The 19,599-nt window shown below is 43.4% G+C and overlaps 1 protein-coding gene across 1 annotated transcript; it reads left to right on the top strand.

The window, feature by feature from the left end:
- The first annotated feature begins 5,574 nt into the window (after positions 1-5,574).
- Positions 5,575-18,437, top strand: GIMD1 (GIMAP family P-loop NTPase domain containing 1). Its single transcript, XM_034770823.1, has 3 exons — positions 5,575-5,633; positions 8,652-9,064; positions 18,124-18,437. Exons 2-3 carry the CDS (start codon positions 8,675-8,677, stop codon positions 18,382-18,384), a joined length of 651 nt encoding a protein of 216 aa, XP_034626714.1. The 5' UTR covers positions 5,575-5,633; positions 8,652-8,674; the 3' UTR covers positions 18,385-18,437.
- Positions 18,438-19,599: the final 1,162 nt, after the last annotated feature.

The following is a 19,599-nucleotide window of genomic DNA, read 5'->3' as shown; positions in this document are numbered from 1 at the left end:
TGTTACAGTTACAGGAGTGAACAGCACAGTTTGCCCTTCAGTTCCTCTAGCGTGTACCCTTTAAGTATCACGCCTGGCTCCCTGCACCTCACTCTGGGTGGAACCACATGGTCTAACCATATCTTGGCAGCAGCTTTCTATTTCCTAACCATGTTAACCTGACAGGCCCAACTGTATATAGTACCTATGAGCCCTTTTTTCACCAGGGACCTGTGAGGTGGTTAAAGTGACTCAAAAACAGCTTCTTCAAAACTAAGCATTAAGTATCCATTCCCCCCGTCCCCCACAAAAATGGTACAAAAGCACAGAATAGAGAGTAAAAACAACAGGTCTATATGCATGGGCCTTACTTACATTTTAATATCTCATTGCCAGATTGTGTAAGTTCAACTCAGCCCAGCTAAACCTCATCTCTGGCTAGAATAAACAGAAAGTCCTGCTTGCAGCACGCTCTCTCTGCATCTGCCTTGGTAAAACAGCCTTGTTATGTGGGTGAGGGCCAAGAAGTTGCCTTTTCGTGGTTATAAACATGGCTATGAGTGAGTGTTTATTTGGATGCTTATCCAGGCCCTTGTTTTACCTTTCCTGAATGCTTCTTTTAACATCCCCTTTTGATGCAACTCCATGGCACCCATCTTTCTCACACACACACACACACACACACACACACACACACACACACTGTATTTTATTAATACAGTATTTCCATGCTCTTTTGAAAATTCTAGCTTTTATTATTTGGATTTCTCTAATAATAAATAGAAGGGTTCAACCATTCAGAGCTCTACACACCCAACAAGTTACAAAACACAAAACTAAAAAATAGTTTACCCCACTGACAGCCAACAGTACTGAACACTCTGAAAAACAGGAAAGACACCTGTGTTGTACAGAAAACACCTTGGCTCATTCTCTGTAAAATTTGTGCTGTAAGAATGACAATCTTGTTGTGGATCTCAGCTTTGAAGCTCCACTCTAAATGTAACAAGTAAATAGCTGCTCAGAACAGAGATCTCTAGCATGGAATGGGAGTGCATAAGGATTTCTAAAGAAACTTACAAAAGCAGTGAGAGTCAGTAACTATTGCCTTTAAAATAAAATAGAGGTTTGCTTTTCAAAGCTTAACAGAGTGTATATTTTCTTTAAAATTATGTAAAAAAAAAATAAGAATTATTTCTTGTGAAGGTGAGAGATTTACTTGTAGGTTTCTTTTATTTCAGCAGCCCTTTGAAGATTCTGGTAATAATTATCCTGCATTTTAGTACATTTTTGCACCCTTACATCTGATGTTTTATTTGAAGGATCTTTGGAGAAATGGAAGCCCTGCTTACTTTCACAGTACCTGTGAAACAGGCTGATACTGCCACCTTGGGGAAGATTCTTTCCACATAGTTCAAGGATTCTGAGTGTTTGTCATATTAATCGATTTCATGTTTTCCTGGTCATATACCTGCAGGAAGATGACTACTTAAATCTCTCTACACATGCAGTCATAAGATCTTTCAGATGGCTCCCAGTTCAGTGAGCATTAGGATACATACTGTAAAGAAATGCCTTTTTTGTGGCAAGAAGCAGAGTTACATTTTAGATTAATTTAGCAGTGTTTCTTTTACTTCAACATTGCTGTTTAATATTGCCAGCAAAATGACCATAAATGGATTGAGATCCTACTCGGTCTTTGACAGGGTGCCCAGACCCTGAATTAGCATGCAAACTCAGCCTCTTCTTGTAGCTTAACTTTATTAGGTCTCGTCCACACTGTATTGTTTTCTTGACAAAACAGTGGAGGTGTACACACAGCAACACTCCTCCTGCCGATTTAACTCTCCTGCTAGGCCAATATAATAAAACCACCTGGATGAGATGCAGAGTTATATGCGACACAGTGTCAGTGTAGACACTGCATTGCTTATGTCACCTTAACTGGCCTCCAAGAGGTGTCCGACAATGCTCATCATGACTGCTCTGGTCACGATTTTGAACTCCACTGCCCTGCAGCCAGGTACACAGGCACATACCCCTCTCCTTTTAAAGCCCTGAGAATTTTTGAAATTCCTCTTCCTGTTTGCTCAGCATGGACAGCCCAAATAGTATCTTCCCAGCTGACCATGGCAGCGCTCTGCAGCAAATACGCTCCTTCCTGGAGTACACCGGAGTTGTTGGATCTGCGGGGAGAGAAGGCTGAGCAGTCACAGTTCTGCTCCAGCGGTAGGAACTTTGATACCCACAGGCAGATTGCTCAAGGCATGGCGCTCAAGGGGTACAAGAGGGAGACAGCAGTGCTGTGCCAAGATCTAGGAGCTGAGGCAGGCATATCAGAAGGCAAGGGAGGCCAACTCCACCACCAAGAGCCCTGTGGATACTTCAGGGAGCGGGGGCTGCAGGCAGCAGCCATGGAGTGAACCCTAAGGATGAAGGGATGGACAAGAAAGTGGAGTTGGAGGAGAATGGCGGACAGGCAATAGGACAGTCCAGCGGCGTGGCGAGCCAGGACCCGTTTTTAACTCTGGAGGGGTCTAGCCAGTCCCAGCACTCCAGCTATGGCATGCTGGATGCAGGAGAGGGACACTCCGGTAAGTACTTGTTGTGCTTCGATACTGCAGGGAGAAATGAAGTAGAGCTCCCCCCCCCAGAGTAGAAGAGGGATAGAAATAACCAATAGTAGCACTGAATGCTTCTGCTTCTCATTCCTTTGTGTTGCTAAACAGAGGGGGCCCTGCAGAAAAGTTTTTTGATGCACACCAAGATATCGCAGGAATCCTTCATAGAGATCTCTAGGAAATGTTTATGGAGGTACTCTGCAATCCTCTGCTGAAGTTTCCTTGGGAGGGCTGCCTTGTTCCTTCCCCCGTGGAAGGGAACTTTGCTGTGCCAATCAGCAATTATATCTGCAGGCAATAAAGCAGCACATGGACCCCATCTGCAGCCACATGCATGCAGGAGCTGTGGTTCTTGCTCCTGAGGGTATCAGCTTCTATCACCCCTGCCTGTGGAAAACTGTGCCAGTATTCAGAATAGTGTCCCAAGGCATCGTAATGATCCCCCCCCCCCGACACTCCCCCGCCCTTTGTCCCATCTTACCCCCTCCCCCTTGTGCCCAATTTACCATGGTTAGGGCTCTTGACATGCTGTGTGCCTGCCAAGGGCAGGTTTCCCAATAGTGCCTCGGTCTATTGTTTCTTCAGCTTCTGAGTCTGCTCCTGCACACTAGCCAAGCCTGATAAGGAGATAGACTCATAGACTTTAAGGTCAGAAGGGACCATTATGATAATCTAGTCTGACCTCCCGCATGATGCAGGCCACAAAAGCTGACCTACCCCCTTTCCCTTGACTCTGTTGTTGAAGTCCCCAAATTCTGTGATTTAAAGACTTCAAGTTGCAGAGAATCCTACAGCTAGTGACCCCTGCCCCCCTCCCCCCCAATGCTGCGGAGGAAACCTCCAGGGCCTCTGCCAATCTACCCTGGAGGAAAATTCCTTCCCGACCCCAAATATGGCAATCAGTAGAACCCCGAGCATGTAGGCAAGATTCTCCAGCCAAACCCTTATTAGCCATTGATGCTATTACCAGCGACGGCACGCTGTTGATTTGACTAAAATCACATTATCCCATTAAACCAGAGGAGTCAGGAGGTGCTGCAATCATCTGATGCTGCTGATAGTGAGCAGACCTTGGAGAGAGGCTATCAATGAAAAGCGGAGAATGGATAGCCAAGAGAGGAAACAGGCAGGAGTTGATGATACAGCTGGTCGAGGAGCAAACAAACATGAAGTCCCTGACTGCGCTGCAGGTGGAACACATTGATGCTCACCTCCCCTTTATGGAAAGAATGAATCTTTATCGATCTTCAATCCCCAATGGTTGCTGCTGAAATTCTTACACAGTGGCAATCAGAGCATTTGCCGAATACACTTAATGCATACACAGCAATTACTGGGGCCATACTACAGTGCAAGAAAACAATGCCTGGCTCAATGCATTATAGAAAGACATTACTGGGGGTCACTGTCAAAATGCTCCTTCAAAACACTCCCTCATTGGAATAGCCCCCCCATTCAGCCCCGCTAACAGCCCTGTATCTGGCTGCTCAAAAGCAGCCACCAGCCAATCCACCTCAAGGCTCCACCCCTGCAGAAGCTTTCCTCCCTTACTTTCACACACGTTATGCAGAGCACAGCAGGCTGTTATCACCATGGGAATATTTTCCTCACTGAGGTCTAACATGCCAAAAAGGGAGCACTGCAACCCTTTAATCTGCCAAAGGCACATTCAAGGGTCAGTCTGCACCTGCTCAGCTGTTGAAGCACTGCTTGCTGCTGTCAAGGTTTCCAATGTAAGGCTTCATGAGCCACGGGAGTAAGGTGTAGGCTGGGTCTCCAAGCCCATAGAATGATGGGACAAAAAAACTGCATCATGGGATGCTGAGCCTACCCCCATGTAGTTGTGCCGATGGGCACAAACGGTTTAATTACAGCGGCAGAGGATCATCAACGTAACTTACATTGACTTAATTTTGTAGTCAAGACATAGCCTTAGCAACTCAAAACCAGTAACATCAACCACAGCCTTCGCCTATGTCCATTAACCCATCCTGGAGGAAACAAGCTGCAGGCTGCCACAATGAGTCAGCTGAATGTTTCAGTTTTAGGCAGAGTACTAACTGGATGGGTCACCAGAAGAGCTCTGACCCCACTGTTACCACGATATTGGCTCAATTGGCCAATACTACTAAAAGTATACTGCATGAGCTACAGCCAATACACAAAACTGATATTAGGTACAGAAGTGGTCTGAGGGTGCAATTCAGACCTGGGCTGTTATAGTTAGGCTAGGGTTGAGGCCAAATTAAGGCTAGGGTTTGGTTTTCACAATGCTATAGTCTCATGAACTTAGTGGAGATTGAACCATTCTTTCACTCCTAGCGATGGTCCCTCCATAGCAAGGATGGAGCATATTGGCAGGATGGGGAAGCTTGGTCCCATACTATGACTACTCTGTCTAAATGGAGGGTTTTAAGTTCAGATCCTCAAACATATTTTAGGCACTTAACTCCAATTGATTTTAGTGAGTCAGGTGGCTAAATATCTTAGAGGATCTGGGCCTTAATCTCAGTGCATTTTTATGGATTGAATGGGTTTCAGGTCATTTATTTTAAATCATGCTGTGAAATATTGGTAGGTACTGCAAAATGGAATTTTAATAAGGTCATCATAAAAATAAAATAAAATGTTTGCTTTGTACACCCATGTATCTCTGGCATTTTATTATGCATGGTTTAAAAATATGGGGAGGTGAAATTATCACTAAAACCCTCCTCACTACTTCCCAAAAAAGAGTTCTAGTTCAAACAGTTGGTACAAATGAAGGTATATTTATGGAAGCCATTTTCAAGTGGTCCCTAGGGAAACCAGAACTCAAAACTGCAGGCAACTAAAAGGAAGTTAATGGGCGATGCTGATTATTGGACAGACTTATCAGGTATAAATGAGGATTTCTCAGTAATAGATTAACTAGAGTATCAGTGCGTATCAGTCTCTGTGTGGTAGACTGCCGTTGTCAGTTTCAAAGTTCAAACTGAAAACCAGCAGAGTCTGAATGAAGTCTTGGTTGAGGAAGACTTAAGGGAAAGTGAGGTAAGTGACACACTGAAACAGACAAGTTATGAATTTAGGAACAGTGATAAAAAGCAATACTTAATACTGTAGAGAAGCGTATGCAGCCATCTTGCTGTGATTTTCCTATGCTGATCTGCATCCCTGTGCTTGATTTTCAAAGGTTCCGAGCATGTGCAGCTCCCTTTGACTTCAGTTGGTGGTGGGGATGCTTGGCATTTCCGAAAATCCAGCTCACGGTGACAAACAGTCCCAGGTAATAGGGACAGCAGTTGGAAAGTGTTTAAAAATAAACACCTTCCTAAACGGGTTTAATGAATCTGAAGGGGGTAAGGGGAGATTATTAATTCAATCAACTCTCTCAATTTTCTCAGTTCATTTTCAGTGAAGTTAATAAAGTGCCTGTTTTCCTAGGTTTTTCCATAATGATTAAACAGTTATTCCCCCCCCGCCCCTTTGTTAATATGTCTTAGAAAGTTCAATTTCTGTACTTCAATAGTTAGAGGATGGATTCACGAGTTTGTTAAGCACTATTGCTACATGTAAGATCTAGTGTCTCCTGTAACATGAGGGCTAGTTAAAATAACCTCTTTATTTAGGGTCTGTTGTACCTGTTAAATGTGCAATGTTGGGTGACGGCCATTCTAAAATTATTCACTGCATATGAATTCTAGGAATATGCACACTAAATATCACAGTCCTTTAAACAATGTTTGTGAAATTTCTAGTGTCACTGCTTACCTAGACCAACCCTTTATTCCCAAATATGGGCATTGTCTTTTTTGATGCGTCTCTGAAATCCTAATTATTTTTAAACTATAAAATTTATGTAAAGTCCATTTGAGACAATCAATGGTCTGGATCCAGGTAGTAAAGGCTCTTAAGATACTACATTATTTTAAATTAATAGGCACTATAAAGAGGAGCTCTCTTTTTAGTTGTTACATTTGTGTATGTATACATTGAAAACAATTAGTTGCCGGTCCTCTCTATCACCATCAATCATCACCTTTCCCTTCCCTAGGTCTTACAGTGATTGGTGCTATACAAATCTAAAATGTATCATCCAGTGTGGTTGTAGCAGTGGTGGTACGAGGATATTAGAGAGGCAAGGTGGGTGAGTTAATATCTTTTACTGGAAACTTCTGTTGGAGAGAGACAAGCTTTCGAGCTTACACAGAGCTCTTCCTCAGATCTGGGAATGTACTCAGAGGTTAAGTCTACAAAGAAACTAGATATCCTCTGAGTACATTTCCTCTGGCTCACAGTGCTCAATCTGTGGCGCTATTATATAGCTGTGTAGACTTCCGGGCTCCACAGCCCAAGACAACTGCCAGCCATGGGTTTCTCTTTGCTGTGTAGACATGGTCAGAGTGTCACAGGTGGAACACATTGTTTACCATAAGTACAGTAACTCCTCACTTTAAGTTGTCCCTGTTAACATTGTTTTGTTATTAGGTTGCTGATCTATTAGAACATACTTGTTTAAAGTCATGCAATGTTCTGTTATAAGGTTGTTTGGCTCACCCCGCTCTGCCTGCCCGGCATTCTGGTTGGGGGCTTACCCCACTCCGCCTGCCCAGCGTTCCAGCTGGGGAGTGGGCAAGCCCTCGACCCCGCTCCCAGGCAGGAGCGCCAGGCAGGCGGAGCGAGTCAAGTCTCCATGCCCCAACCCCGCTATGCCCCTGCCTCAATCAAGCTTCACAATCACCATTTGTGAGTACAGTATTAAATTGTTTAAAAAACTTATACTGCATATGTATATGATGTCTTTTGTCTAGTGAAAAAAAATTCCCTGGAACCTAACCTCCCCTATTTACATTAATTCTTATGGGAAAATTGATTTTGCTTAACATGGTTTCACTTAAAATAGTGTTTTTCAGGAACATAATTACAAAGGTTAACTGAGGAGGTACTGTAGTTAATACATATTTCAAGGGACCATTCAAGATGAAGTAGCCTGTTAACATGAAAAACTTCAACCATCATCACCCGTACATTAAAAACTCTCTGGAACATACTGACACCAGCAAAGGGGAAAAAAAAAAAACAAAAAAAACAAAACCCACAAACCACACACACCAAAAGCTTGTCTCTCTCACCAACAGAAGTTGGTCCAATAAAAGATATTACCTTACCTACTTTGCCTCCCTAAACTGGATTACACAAATTTCTAGAGTTACAACCTGAAGAGTCTGGAATGTTGGCAGATGTTGCTATGCCAGCATCACCTTGGAAACGGGTAGAGGGCACCTGTTCTGGAGTGTTTGTTCTGGAACAGGAACTTCTGAATCGCCCTCTATTGACAGCTTTGGGACAGTTTGGGGACAACATTGACCTGTGGTACCACTCAAGTGTGCAACTCTAAACAGCTGTTTGACAGAGGATCTGGGCTCTGTCTTCACCTTAGAGGATGGCTGCTGGAACAGCATCTGAGCTACCCATATGGTGGAGGACAGGCTCCCCAAGCTGTTCCCCATGTTTTGTGGGGTTTGAGCGGCTTCCGTCATGCCATCAGATTTCTAGGGCTAGATTAAGGCTTAACTCACAAAACACAGTCATTTGGGAGCTACAGAACTTACTCCTTTCCCTTCTGTTCTCTCCCTGTCACCTTCTCATCTGTAGGGGCTCTCCCACCCCCTCCCCCATTGTTCTCTCCTTAGCTGGATTGTTTCCCCTACATTGGTCAGTTATCCTCCTTAGTTTCTCTCAACTCCCTCCTGGTTCTTCCTGATTCTGAAATCTCCTGATATGGGAGATCTGCTGATGTGGGACAATTGCTATGGCACCTCAAATTGGGGTTCCCTATTTGTGGATAGCAAGGGTGGACAGTGGATACAGAGGAATGCTCCTTGGGGTCAGCCACAGATACTTCTCTGATGGGCAGTGTGCAGAGTCAAGTGCCAAAGTGCTTCAGTCAGAGCAGGTCAAAGTGCTGCAAGATGCAGTTCTTATGGTTTAGTGGTTATTTTTGAAAGTTGCTTAGGTATCACCCAGCTAAAACAGCTGTTAATATTTGTTCTGGATTTGCTGAAACAGGTGTGTGGACAGAGGCAGATACAATGTGTGATACCGACGAGATGACCATCAATCTTCTCTTGGTTGGAAGGACCCAAAGTGGCAAAAGTGCTGCTGGGAATAGCCTTCTGGGCAGCTTTGACTTTGACAGCCATCTATCCCCAAGCTCCGTGACCACATGCTGCCGTCTCGGATGCAGCTGCCGCATCTCAGCCTTCACACGCCGAAATAGCCATGAGCTAGCCCTGCGGGTTCACGTGATGGACACACCAGGGTATCCTCACAGCAGCCTGAGCAAAGAAGAGGTGCAGCAAGCGATGAGGGCAGCTCTGGCTCAGCACTTTGGAGATGAGGGCCTTCACCTAGCACTCTTGGTCCTGAGAGCTGACTTGCCTCTTTGTGAGGAAGAAAGTCACACGATTCAGTTAGTCCAGGTAAAAAATCTTGTACATACTGGCAACTCTATTTTCAGAAGTAGGAATCCTCAAACGGTATCAGCTGAAGTAGAAAGGAGACAGGTAGGTGCAGTTTACGCACCCACCTCTCCCTCCCACAGTCCAAGCGTGTTCTAGCTAAAACTCAGTGGCATTTCTGTGCTGCAGACCAACTTTTCATGTTAAATTTGATGGAAGAAAGTTAAACACAGAACAGGTGGCCAAGTATTATTCACGGTTATCAATTATAGGAGAGCAGAAAGGGGCCTGTGAGTCTGGTTTACCCATTAAGAATGTTTTTCTCCCCCCTCCTGCCCCCATAATAGGATTTACATGTATTGTCTTTTGAGGTTTATCATCAAGGACCCAGACCTGTTGAGAAGAAATGCTACTTTAATCATTTGCAGGTAGAAGCTAAAACGAACTATGTTAAACACAGAGTGAATTAAGAGGTTTTGAATTGCACAAAACCCAGAGGAATGTTAAAAAAAAAAAAAAAAACACCACCAACACCTTTCCACCAGAACCTTAACTCCGCCCCCTAAAACACATATGCATTTTCCAAGAATTGTACTTGGTGAATGTTAAGTATTTAAATGTTTATATAATAATTTGTAGCTAAAACAAGAGGAACGTTTGATCAAAGCCACTGCTATTATAGTAAGACAGTAGAACCTCAGAGTTATGAACACCAGAGTTACAAACTGACCGGTCAATCACATACCTCATTTGGAACCAGAAGTATGCAATCAAGCAGCAGCAACAAAAAAGCAATACAGTACCATGTTAAGCATAAACTATTAAAAATAAAGGGAAAGTTATAAAAAAAATCTGACAAGGTAAGGAAACTTGGTTTTTGGTTTAAAGTAAAATGTTTAAAAGCAGCATTTTCCTTCTGCATAGTAAAGTTTCAAAGCTGTATTAAGTCAATGTTCAGTTGTAAATGTTTCAACAAACAACCATGTTCAGAGTTATGAACATTTCAGAGTTATGAATAATCTCCATTCCCGAGGTGTTCATAACTCTGAGGTTCTACTGTACTACTATTCTGCTTTTTTATAGCAGTTGTCATTGGATCAGTTCAAAGCACTTTACAAATAAAAAAAAGTTTGTCAAAACTCCCCTGTGAGGTAGAGGTTATTCCCATTTATCAGATAATATCTCCATCTGTGGTTTCCTTAAGTGAATTGCCCATGGCCACATAGGTACCTTTAAGTATAGCTCAGATCATCTCTCTCTCGTATAATACCAATAGTGTTCAAAGCTAAGCAGGGAGTAATATACTTTACATTTCTTTAGCAACTTTCTTGTGGTGGGGATTCACTATAATAAATGAATGATGGATTTCCACTCCATACGGCTAAATGCAGTGCCTTGCATAATGACAGGTTTCAGCTGCTACTCTATAATAAATGAGTGTTTCAATCTCCCTCTCCTTGTGCTGGGGTGGAGACTCCTCCCACAGCCTTAGCTGGAATTCACCCAAAAATTGCTCTGACACTTAGTAACAACAACAAAAACGTCACTCACCTTCTCATAACTGTTGTTCTTCGAGATGTGTTGTTCGTGTCCATTCCAAACAGGTGCATGCATGGCAGCTGGAAAACTTTTCCCCTAGCAGCATCCATCGGGTTGGCCTGGGCGCCCCCTGGAGTCACACCTTCATGGCGCTCAATATAGTGCCCTGCCAACCCACCACCCTCGCAGTTCCTTCTTGCCAGCTACTCTGACAGAGGAGTGGGAGGGTGTGGTGTTCATGTCCATTCCAATACCCATCTCAAAGAACAGTTACAAGAAGGGGAGTAACTGTTGTTTCTTCTTTGAGTGCTTGTTCATGTCAACTCCAAATCAGGCGACTCACAACCCCAAGTTCAGGAGGCAGGGTCTGAGTCATCCACTGATTGGAAGAGCAGTGCTCTTCCAAAGGCCGCATCATCTCTGGCCTGCGGGGCGATTGCATAGTGCAAGATGAAAGTGTGTATGGAGCAGCAAGGATGTCAACCATAGTGTCAGCATCCTCTACCACCTCCTCTGCCTGGATCCCCAAGTTCTGGGCCACCCATCGCAGCAGCTGTTGTAGGACCCTGTTGTCCTCCAGGGCCGGGGCTATCGATGTCCCCGCCATGGTCTGATCTGGGGAGAATGAGGAGGAAAGCCCTGGCAATGGGCCCTGCTCACTCCCCTCAGCACCCAGGGGGTCACATGGTACCTGGTATTGCTGCGCCTCCACATCAGCAGCCTGCAGTGCTGGGACCACCATAACCAAGATTGTTGGTATTGAGGTTGCCGATGCCAGTGCCACAGCTGCTGCTGGTGGTGCCAGTGGAGAGATGAAGGACATGAAGGACATGGATCTGGACCTTGACCACTGGTTCTGTCCTTAATGATATGCCCAGGGTGTCCAGAAGGGCTAGAGTCGGGAGTTGCCACTGCAGTGGCCATGGCACCGGATAGGGCTTTCAGTCACGCCGGGACTTGGACCTTCTGTTCCTGGTCCTATTGGAGAGGTAGGATTCCGACTCCGAGGTCTCTGAGAAGGAGTGGCGTTCTGTGGTGCCAGCGAGCAGTGCCAGGAACTGGGAGGGACCAGTGCGGCTCCCCCACATGGGTGGACTGTGCCGGGGAACGGCACGCTGGAGATGAAGATCGGCACGCCATTATAGCTGGCTTGCCCCTTGACGGAATCGGGGGCTGAGCAGTCACGGGCGACTTGTCTTGCCTCTGTGGGGAGGACGGCGCCATGAGGCGCACAAGGTCCTGAGCTGCCTCGAACGCCTCTGGCGTAGAGGGGAGGTGGAGCTCTCCGCCATGTCAATCCAGAGTGTGGTGAGGGTTCAGACTTGACTGGACCCCCAAAGAGGTAGGAGTTAATGAGACCCTGGGAAGCAGAGGGGCCGAGGTCACATAGCCCAGTTTGGGTCTCCCTGACGCAGGCTCCTTGGGCTTGGAAGGGGGAGAGCAACCTCTCGCTGGCCTTTTCTTTTTCTGGGGCATCAGGGACTGAGACCAGTGCCTCAGAGAAGATTATGTACGGGTGGAGCTGTGGTGGTGCAGTGACTCCTTGGGGTCCTTTTGTGTGTGCCAAAGCATTGAGCACTGATGAGGAGGTGCTGGGTTCTGCCGACCCTGGGTCGGATTGTGGCTGGAGTGCTGCCTTCATGAGAAGCATCTTGAGCCTTTGCTCCCAGTCTTTTAAGGTCCTAGGGCAAAAGCCTTTGCAAATTCTGTACCTCTCCTTCTGGTGGCTCTCCCCGAGACACCACAGACAGGAAGAGTGCGGGTTGCTCTTAGAAATAAATTTTCCAGTCCTCTCAGAGTTTGAACCCTGGGGACCAGGGCATACCCTGGTGCTGGGGGGAACGTTGGTGGGGGACCCCCAAAAGGAAACTTATGACCTAACTACTAATACTAAACTAACACTAGTAAACTGAGAACTATAAACACGAAGAGCAGACACTGCCCAAACGTGCTTGCAAAGCAAGAGCAACAGGTTGTTCCAGCTAGCCGTCACTGGCAGTAAGAAGGAACTGAGGGGGTGGCGGGTCGACAGGGCTCTATATTGAGCACCATAAAGGCGCGACTCCAGGGGGCGCCCAGGCCGATCTGATGGATGCTGCTAAGTGAAAAGTGTTCTGGCTGCCATGCACGTACCTGATTGGAATAGACATGAACCACCACTCGAAGAACCTCCTATTTTATCAGTGACAGTCACCTTAATCAGCAACATGTCATCCCAGAGTCCCTCAGTCAATGATCAGGGGAATCATTTACCATTGAACTCTGGCTGATCCCTATGGACAGTATGACGCAAACTTATGGTTTGACTCAGAATCCTGGTTCCTCTAGCAGTTGCTGGATCTCAGGCTGCGCCACACTGGTTCTCAATTCCATGCTTTAATCTAAATCTAATTTAATTTAATTTAAAATAGACCACATTGGTTTCACAATAGAAAACTGTTACTGTAGTCAAAGCAAATATATGGTGACTCTCTAATTCCAGCTCAGGCAGGACTAACTCTTTTTTTTTGGGGGGGGGCAGGTAAAAACCTGCTAAAAGCTAAATTCTTTTCTGTTCCTCACAGACAATTGAAAATTATGTTTTTCTAGGGGGCAAGTAGTTTTGGTGGTGTTTTGGGGGACGTACTGGGGGTGGGAGAGGCTGTGGAGAGAGAAGAAATTCCTTTCCCTTGAACTTTTCCATTGGAAATTTCTCAAATACTTCTCATATGAATAAGCTTCTTTGAAAAAGTCAGCCAGCAGGGGGAATGTTGATTATCCTTTTCATAGTGTCTATACTAAGCACTATAGGGATGAACTTTCTAAAGAGCTACATAATGTTACTCTGACCTAGTAGAGAAAAATAAAGCTTCCATTACCTGGTGCTTTTGGGAGAAGGCCCACAGGCAAGGAAAAGGAGAAAATAATCAGAATTCTTTGTCTTAGCCTTTCCATATGTTATTGGCCAACTTTCTCTGTTGGAAAAGAGATGAAAGATGTTATGAAATAAGCAAATGGGAGATGATCCTGTCTCTCCCCCACCCCCATTTGAATGGAAACCTACTACTTTTGTTTCATGTTTCTGTTATAATTATGGTTCACAGTTGATATAATGGTTGCCTATTTATTTCTAAAAGCCCAGATGTTATGATATCATCAACCAACCAGGGCAGGGCAGCTAGCTGGATCTTGGAAAAGTATGTATATTCTGAACAATAATGTTTATACTTTAACTAACTGTTCTAAAAGGACATTGGAACTACGAAAACCTTTTAGCAATCAGCAACAATTCTTGATAAGTCACAATAATCCTCTCCATATTAGGGGTAGCATATCGATAAGCCACCTAGAATATATTTACACCTTTCTGGATTTTCATTTATTGGCGTGGTCTTGTGAATTGAGCACAGGACACGGGGCGAGAAATCCCCAAATTCTAGTATTGACTTCAATGCTCACTTGCCTGACCCTGAGCAAACCACTTAACTAACAAAATTAATAGGCAGCTGCTTTAAAACAAACAGAAGGAAGTACTTGTTCACACAATGCACAGTCAACCTGTAGAACTCATTGCCAGTGGATGTTGTGAAGGCTAGAAGTATCAATTGGTTCAGAAAAGAATTATATAACCTAATGGAGGACAGGTCCATCAATGGCTACAAGTCAAGATGGTCAGGCATGCAACCCAATGCTTTGGGTGTCCCTAAACTTCCAACTGCCAAAAGCTGGGACTAGATGACAAGGGATGGATCACTCGATAATAGCCCTGTTCTGTTCATTCTCACTCAAACATCTGGCACCAGCCACTGTCGGAAGATAGGATAGTGGGCTAAATGCATAGGCACTGACTCGGGGGGGGCTCCGGGGGGGGGGCAGAGCCGGGGGGGGGGGGGGGGGGGAGACGGGAGAGAATAAAATGGTGGGTGCTGAGCATCCCCCCTCCCCATCAAAACCTCCCCCTCCCCCCAGTGCACCGGTGAGCCCCCTGGATCAGCACCATCTCCTCCCTCCCCATACTTCCCACCCACCATGAAAAGCTGTTTCACTGCATACAGGAGGCTGCGAGGGAGGGGGAAGGAACGAGGATGCGGCATGCACAGAGAAGGGGGCAGAACTGGGCGGGAAGAGGTGGGGTGGGGTTTGGAGCACAGGCAGGAATAGATAGGGCAGGGGTGCGGCCTTGGGGGCAGGGGTGGAGTGGAAGCAGGGCATGATTCAGAGCCAGGATAGATTGGATAAATGGACTATAAGGTGGATAGAAAGCTGGCTAGATCATTGGGCACAACGGGTAGTGATCAACAGCTCGATGTCTAGTTGGCAGTGGATATCAAGCGGCATGCCCCAGGGTCAGACCTGGGGGCAGTTTTGTTCAACATCTTCATTAATAATCTGGATGATGGGATGGATTGCACCCTCAGCAAGTTCGTGAATGACACTAAGATGGGGGGAGCGGTAGATACGCTGGAGGATACGGATAGGGTCCAGAGTGACCTAGACAAATTGGAGGGTTGGGCCAAAAGAAACCTGATGAGGTTCAGCAAGGACAAGTGCAGAGTCCTGCACTTAGAATGGAAGAATCCCATGCACTGCTATAGGCTGGTGACCGACTGGCTAAGCAGCATTTCTGCAGAAAAGGAGCTGGGGATTACAGTGGATGAGAAGCTGGATATAAATCAGCAGTGTGCTCTTGTTGCCAAGAAGGCTAACGGCATATTGGGCTGCATTAGTAGGAGTGTTGCCAGCAGATCAAGGGAAGTGATTATTCCCCTCTATTTGGCACTGGTGAGGCAACTGGAGTATTGCATCCAGTTTTGGACCCCCAGTTATAGAAAGGATGTGGACAAATTGGAGTCCAACAGAGGGCAACAAAAATTATTAGTGGGCTGTGGCATATAACTTACGAGGAGAGGCTGAGGGAACTGGGCTTATTTAGTCTGTAGAAGAGTGGGGGAGATTTGATAGCAGCCTTCAAGTACGTGAAGGGGGAATTCCAAAGAGGATGGAGCTCGGCTGTTCTTAGTGGTGGCAGATGACAGAACAAGAAACAATGATCTTGAGTTGTAGCGGGGGAGGTCTAGGTTGGATATTAGGAAAAACTATTTTACTAGGAGGGTGGTGAAGCACTGGAATGGGTTACCTAGGGAGGTGGTGGAATCTCCATCTTTAGGGCTTTGTCAAGCTGGACCTTAGAAACCTCTGGCTGGGATGATTTAGTTGGGGTTGGTTCTGCTTTGAGCAGGGGGTTGGACTAGATGATCTCCTGAGGTCTCTTCCAACCCTAATCTTCCGATTCTAATGCTCCTTCCACAGGCAGATTCCCAAACATTACTTATAATCAACTCTTCTGGGTCTTGTTCTGGGCTTTGCAGTACTTTGTCCCAGAAGAACAGAACTAATTTGACTATCATAAATGGTGATGTGATCTCTAGCTGTAGATGGTACTTGACACTGTTAATCATACATAAAAGGTACATATTTAAGAAACGTGGGGTAGATAGAAAAGATGTATACAAGAAAGACCTTTATATTTCTAATGACACTATGTATTAAGAATTCAGACCTCACTGATATTTTGAAACTAAATTGACTAATCAACCTAATTATTACAGCACTTTAATCTGATTTAAAACTGGTAACTTTCAGTATTTACACAATATTAGAACACTTAATACAATTTGGCTGATATAATTCATGTTCTGCACATACCTAAATACTCCCTATTGAATATGATATTCTTCATTTTGTGCCAATATATTGTACATTGTTGCTGTGTGAAGTTAAACCACCCACGAACATCACATCACCTTGAGAAGTGGCTGCATTTCCATGGTGGGTGAAGAAATTCTTCTATATCAACTGTGTATAACACTGAGTTCCTTTAAGGCACTAATACCAAGATCCAGAGTGATAGTTCTTCTCTGAAGATGTACATACCAATCCCACTTCAAGAACAGGCTGGGTTCTCAAACATATCTTCAAGGAGCAATACTGCATGATGTGGAAGTGTTTTCTATCTCTAATTTCTAAGTTAACCTAAGCTATTAAGTTACTTTATAAAAGCCTATTGGAACATTCAGATTTGGATGTTTAAGAATAAAAACTGTATTAATCTTACCTGTTTCATGATCACAGACTATTTTTAAAATACTAAATAATTAGAGTTGTCAAAATATAAGAAATTAAAGACTGGATTCTGTAAAGCATTGGGCCTTAAATCTTTTAGATTTAAGCTCTTACAGCAGAAATTGATACCTGGGTTCTATGGAAAAATAATGGTGGACTAGAATTCCTTATGTTCTCTCAATTTTGGCTATACATAATATTTTTTTCTTATCTGCAAGCATGGCCCCCAGAGTTTGTACAGAGCACCACGGAGATCAACAGGACTCTGCAATGGCAAAAAGATGTTGATGCAAGATACAGCCTTGCACGTCCCCAGTTACAGACACTTTTGCTTAAATTGCGTTTTAGTATCAGATGCTTTTGAAATAAAAATCCAAATGAATAATGTATGCTACAAGCATAAATTTGCTCTTGCATCACCCATTCTGCTTACTTGTTTGAAAGAATATTGTCAAGATATTTTTTTCAAATTGTCCTTTATTTACTAGTAACTCCTGGAAGATTAAAACTGAATAGTGTTTTCCTTGTAGCGTCACCCATGTTAGCATGCATACAGTAAAAAGGTTGCTAACAGGTGCAGGAGGGGGAGGGACATTTTCTTTTCTTTGATGAAAAAGCAATGAAGCAGCAGAAGCATACAAAGAATTATACTGACACGCTGAACAGATAAGAAAATAAAGGCGTCACACTTTGAGTCTGATTCTTGAGTGTACTTTCAAACAAAATGTGCACTGTAAATACAATTTACTGTAAAACAATGCAAGGCAAACCAACAAAAAAGGAATCTTGAAATTAATTTTATAGGCAACAAGCTTTAAAGGCTTTCATAAAAACAGACCCAACTGAGCTTCATTTAAAATGGGAACATAAGCATCAGTTAGCAGCCCTACCAGGGAAACTTGTTTTTTCTCCCCTCATCCATGACTATACATAAAAAAAATAGGAACGCTCTATTTACAGATATCCAAGTCCATCATGCCATATTAACAGTTCTCAACTGTATTTTTAGTATTGCTTGGCATCAGATTATGTTTTCACAAACACAGTATGAATGTCTTACATAATTAACTTTCATATCTTAGTAGGAAAAGATCACTATTCCTGTATTTCAGAAACCTTTGTGGGTTGATGAAGTTATTTTGTTCTTTTGGATGGAGTGGGATGCAAATTCCATATGAGAGCTTTATACAATCTGCTTTATAGTGACCATAAAGAAGTCTCTTGACCACTTATCAATTATAAATGGTATTAACACCTTTGAAGGTCAAGGAATCATAGCCATTTTCTTGCAATTCAAACTGTATGATCTGGCTTTCTGCCAGAAAGAGAACGCTTATTGGTCTGTCAATACATATATACACACACAATCTATTCTGGTGTATGAGGAGGGAGATGGGAACAAGAAATGATAACTATTTGAGATTTGTTTATCATTACAGGAACTTCTGGGTCCCACATGGAAAAACTTCACTGCAATCCTATTTACGCATGCAGACAAGGTAGAAGAGGCAGGATTAACTGGAGACGAATACTTGCATATTGCCTCTGATACCCTGTTAAACCTTTTGAGCTCAATACAACAGAGATACATTTTTGTAGACAACCAGGCAAACACACTCCAACAGGAAAGAAAAACAATCTTAAGAAAAATCATGGAATTTATAAGACAAAATAGTTACCAGGTGCTTCTAGTTAAATAAATTGATGGTGACAAACACAAATTACCTCTCAGGTACTCATTTACTGACAGCCATCTTCTTTTCTACTTTGGGATAAAATGACATGCAGAGATGAGGACTCTAGAAGTCAGCACTAAATGCTTGGGGTATTCATGCCCAAATCAACATTTGCATTTAACGTATCATAAAATAGATGAAAACTGTTTAGACTACAAAATTAGCTACCATAAACATGTATAGTATGCCTATCACCCTACTATCTAACAGCCATTATCACACCAGATCAGATTCAGGTTGAATTCTGGACAGTGTCCTTATTACTGTGTTTACTGATATTACACCACAGATCATCATGTTTTATACTGTAGCTCATGAAGAGCAGATTACTGAGTAGAAAATAAGAATATGTATGTTCTAAACCATTGTAGTGTTGCTGTGCATTATTGAATAGCTACTACATCCTGCCTGAATTGACTGTCCTTCAGATTCTTATTTTTTTGCACTTGATTCTACAGTCTTTACTAAGATAGAAGCACAGTTTGCAAAGACCTTTCAGATCTTACAGTCTGAAAGTCTCATACTGTAATCTATTTTTCCCACCTTACTTCATAATGAAACCTAATTTGCACAGTTTTAACTTCTTAAAGAATATCAGACCTCCTTGGCTGAGTAGATTATAAGGCAGTTTAAATAGCTCCCGTGTTTTGAAGATTATTCAGGAGTATTTGGAAGAACTAATTATTGTTGCTAGTTCCCAGATGTATGCAAAATTAGTACTGTGGGGGTATATATACAAAGCACATCTAAAAACATTTGTATTCATCTTTCCTTTGTGCCTGTCTCTTAATTTTATATTATTGTCATTTTGTTGTTTTCCCAGCTTAATGGATGATGTTCAAAATCTGGAAAATTTAAAGACTGAGAAATTTATTTTATTATTTCAGTGGTTAGACAATAGATGGACAGTAAATGAAACACAAACACTTGGAAATATATTTAAACAGTTATTGGGGATTTGAAAAGGTTAGTTGTGAATTGATATAGTGCTGCCATTGCCAGCTCATGACTTTATATTAATTGTGGCTACTTCCTTTTAACATGTGATGCAGTAAAATAGCTTATTTTAGAGTGTAAAAATTAAATTAGCTGTTCCTGTCTCAGTAAAGTATGTGATTCTGTATACAATGTATGTCTGAAGAAATTTCATGTAGGAGTTAAAATACAAAAATGGATTCA

Source organism: Trachemys scripta, chromosome 5 (assembly GCF_013100865.1).
Source record: "Trachemys scripta elegans isolate TJP31775 chromosome 5, CAS_Tse_1.0, whole genome shotgun sequence".
Classification (NCBI taxonomy): domain Eukaryota; kingdom Metazoa; phylum Chordata; order Testudines; family Emydidae; genus Trachemys; species Trachemys scripta.
This window is presented reverse-complemented; position numbering and strand designations above follow the sequence as displayed.

Coding starts and splice junctions, on each gene's coding strand:
- GIMD1 (XM_034770823.1), top strand. CDS start 8,675: ATGTGTGATACCGACGAGATGACCATCAATCTTCTCTTGGTTGGAAGG. Junction 9,065..18,123: donor ACACGATTCAGTTAGTCCAG/GTAAAAAATCTT, acceptor TTATCATTACAG/GAACTTCTGGGTCCCACATG.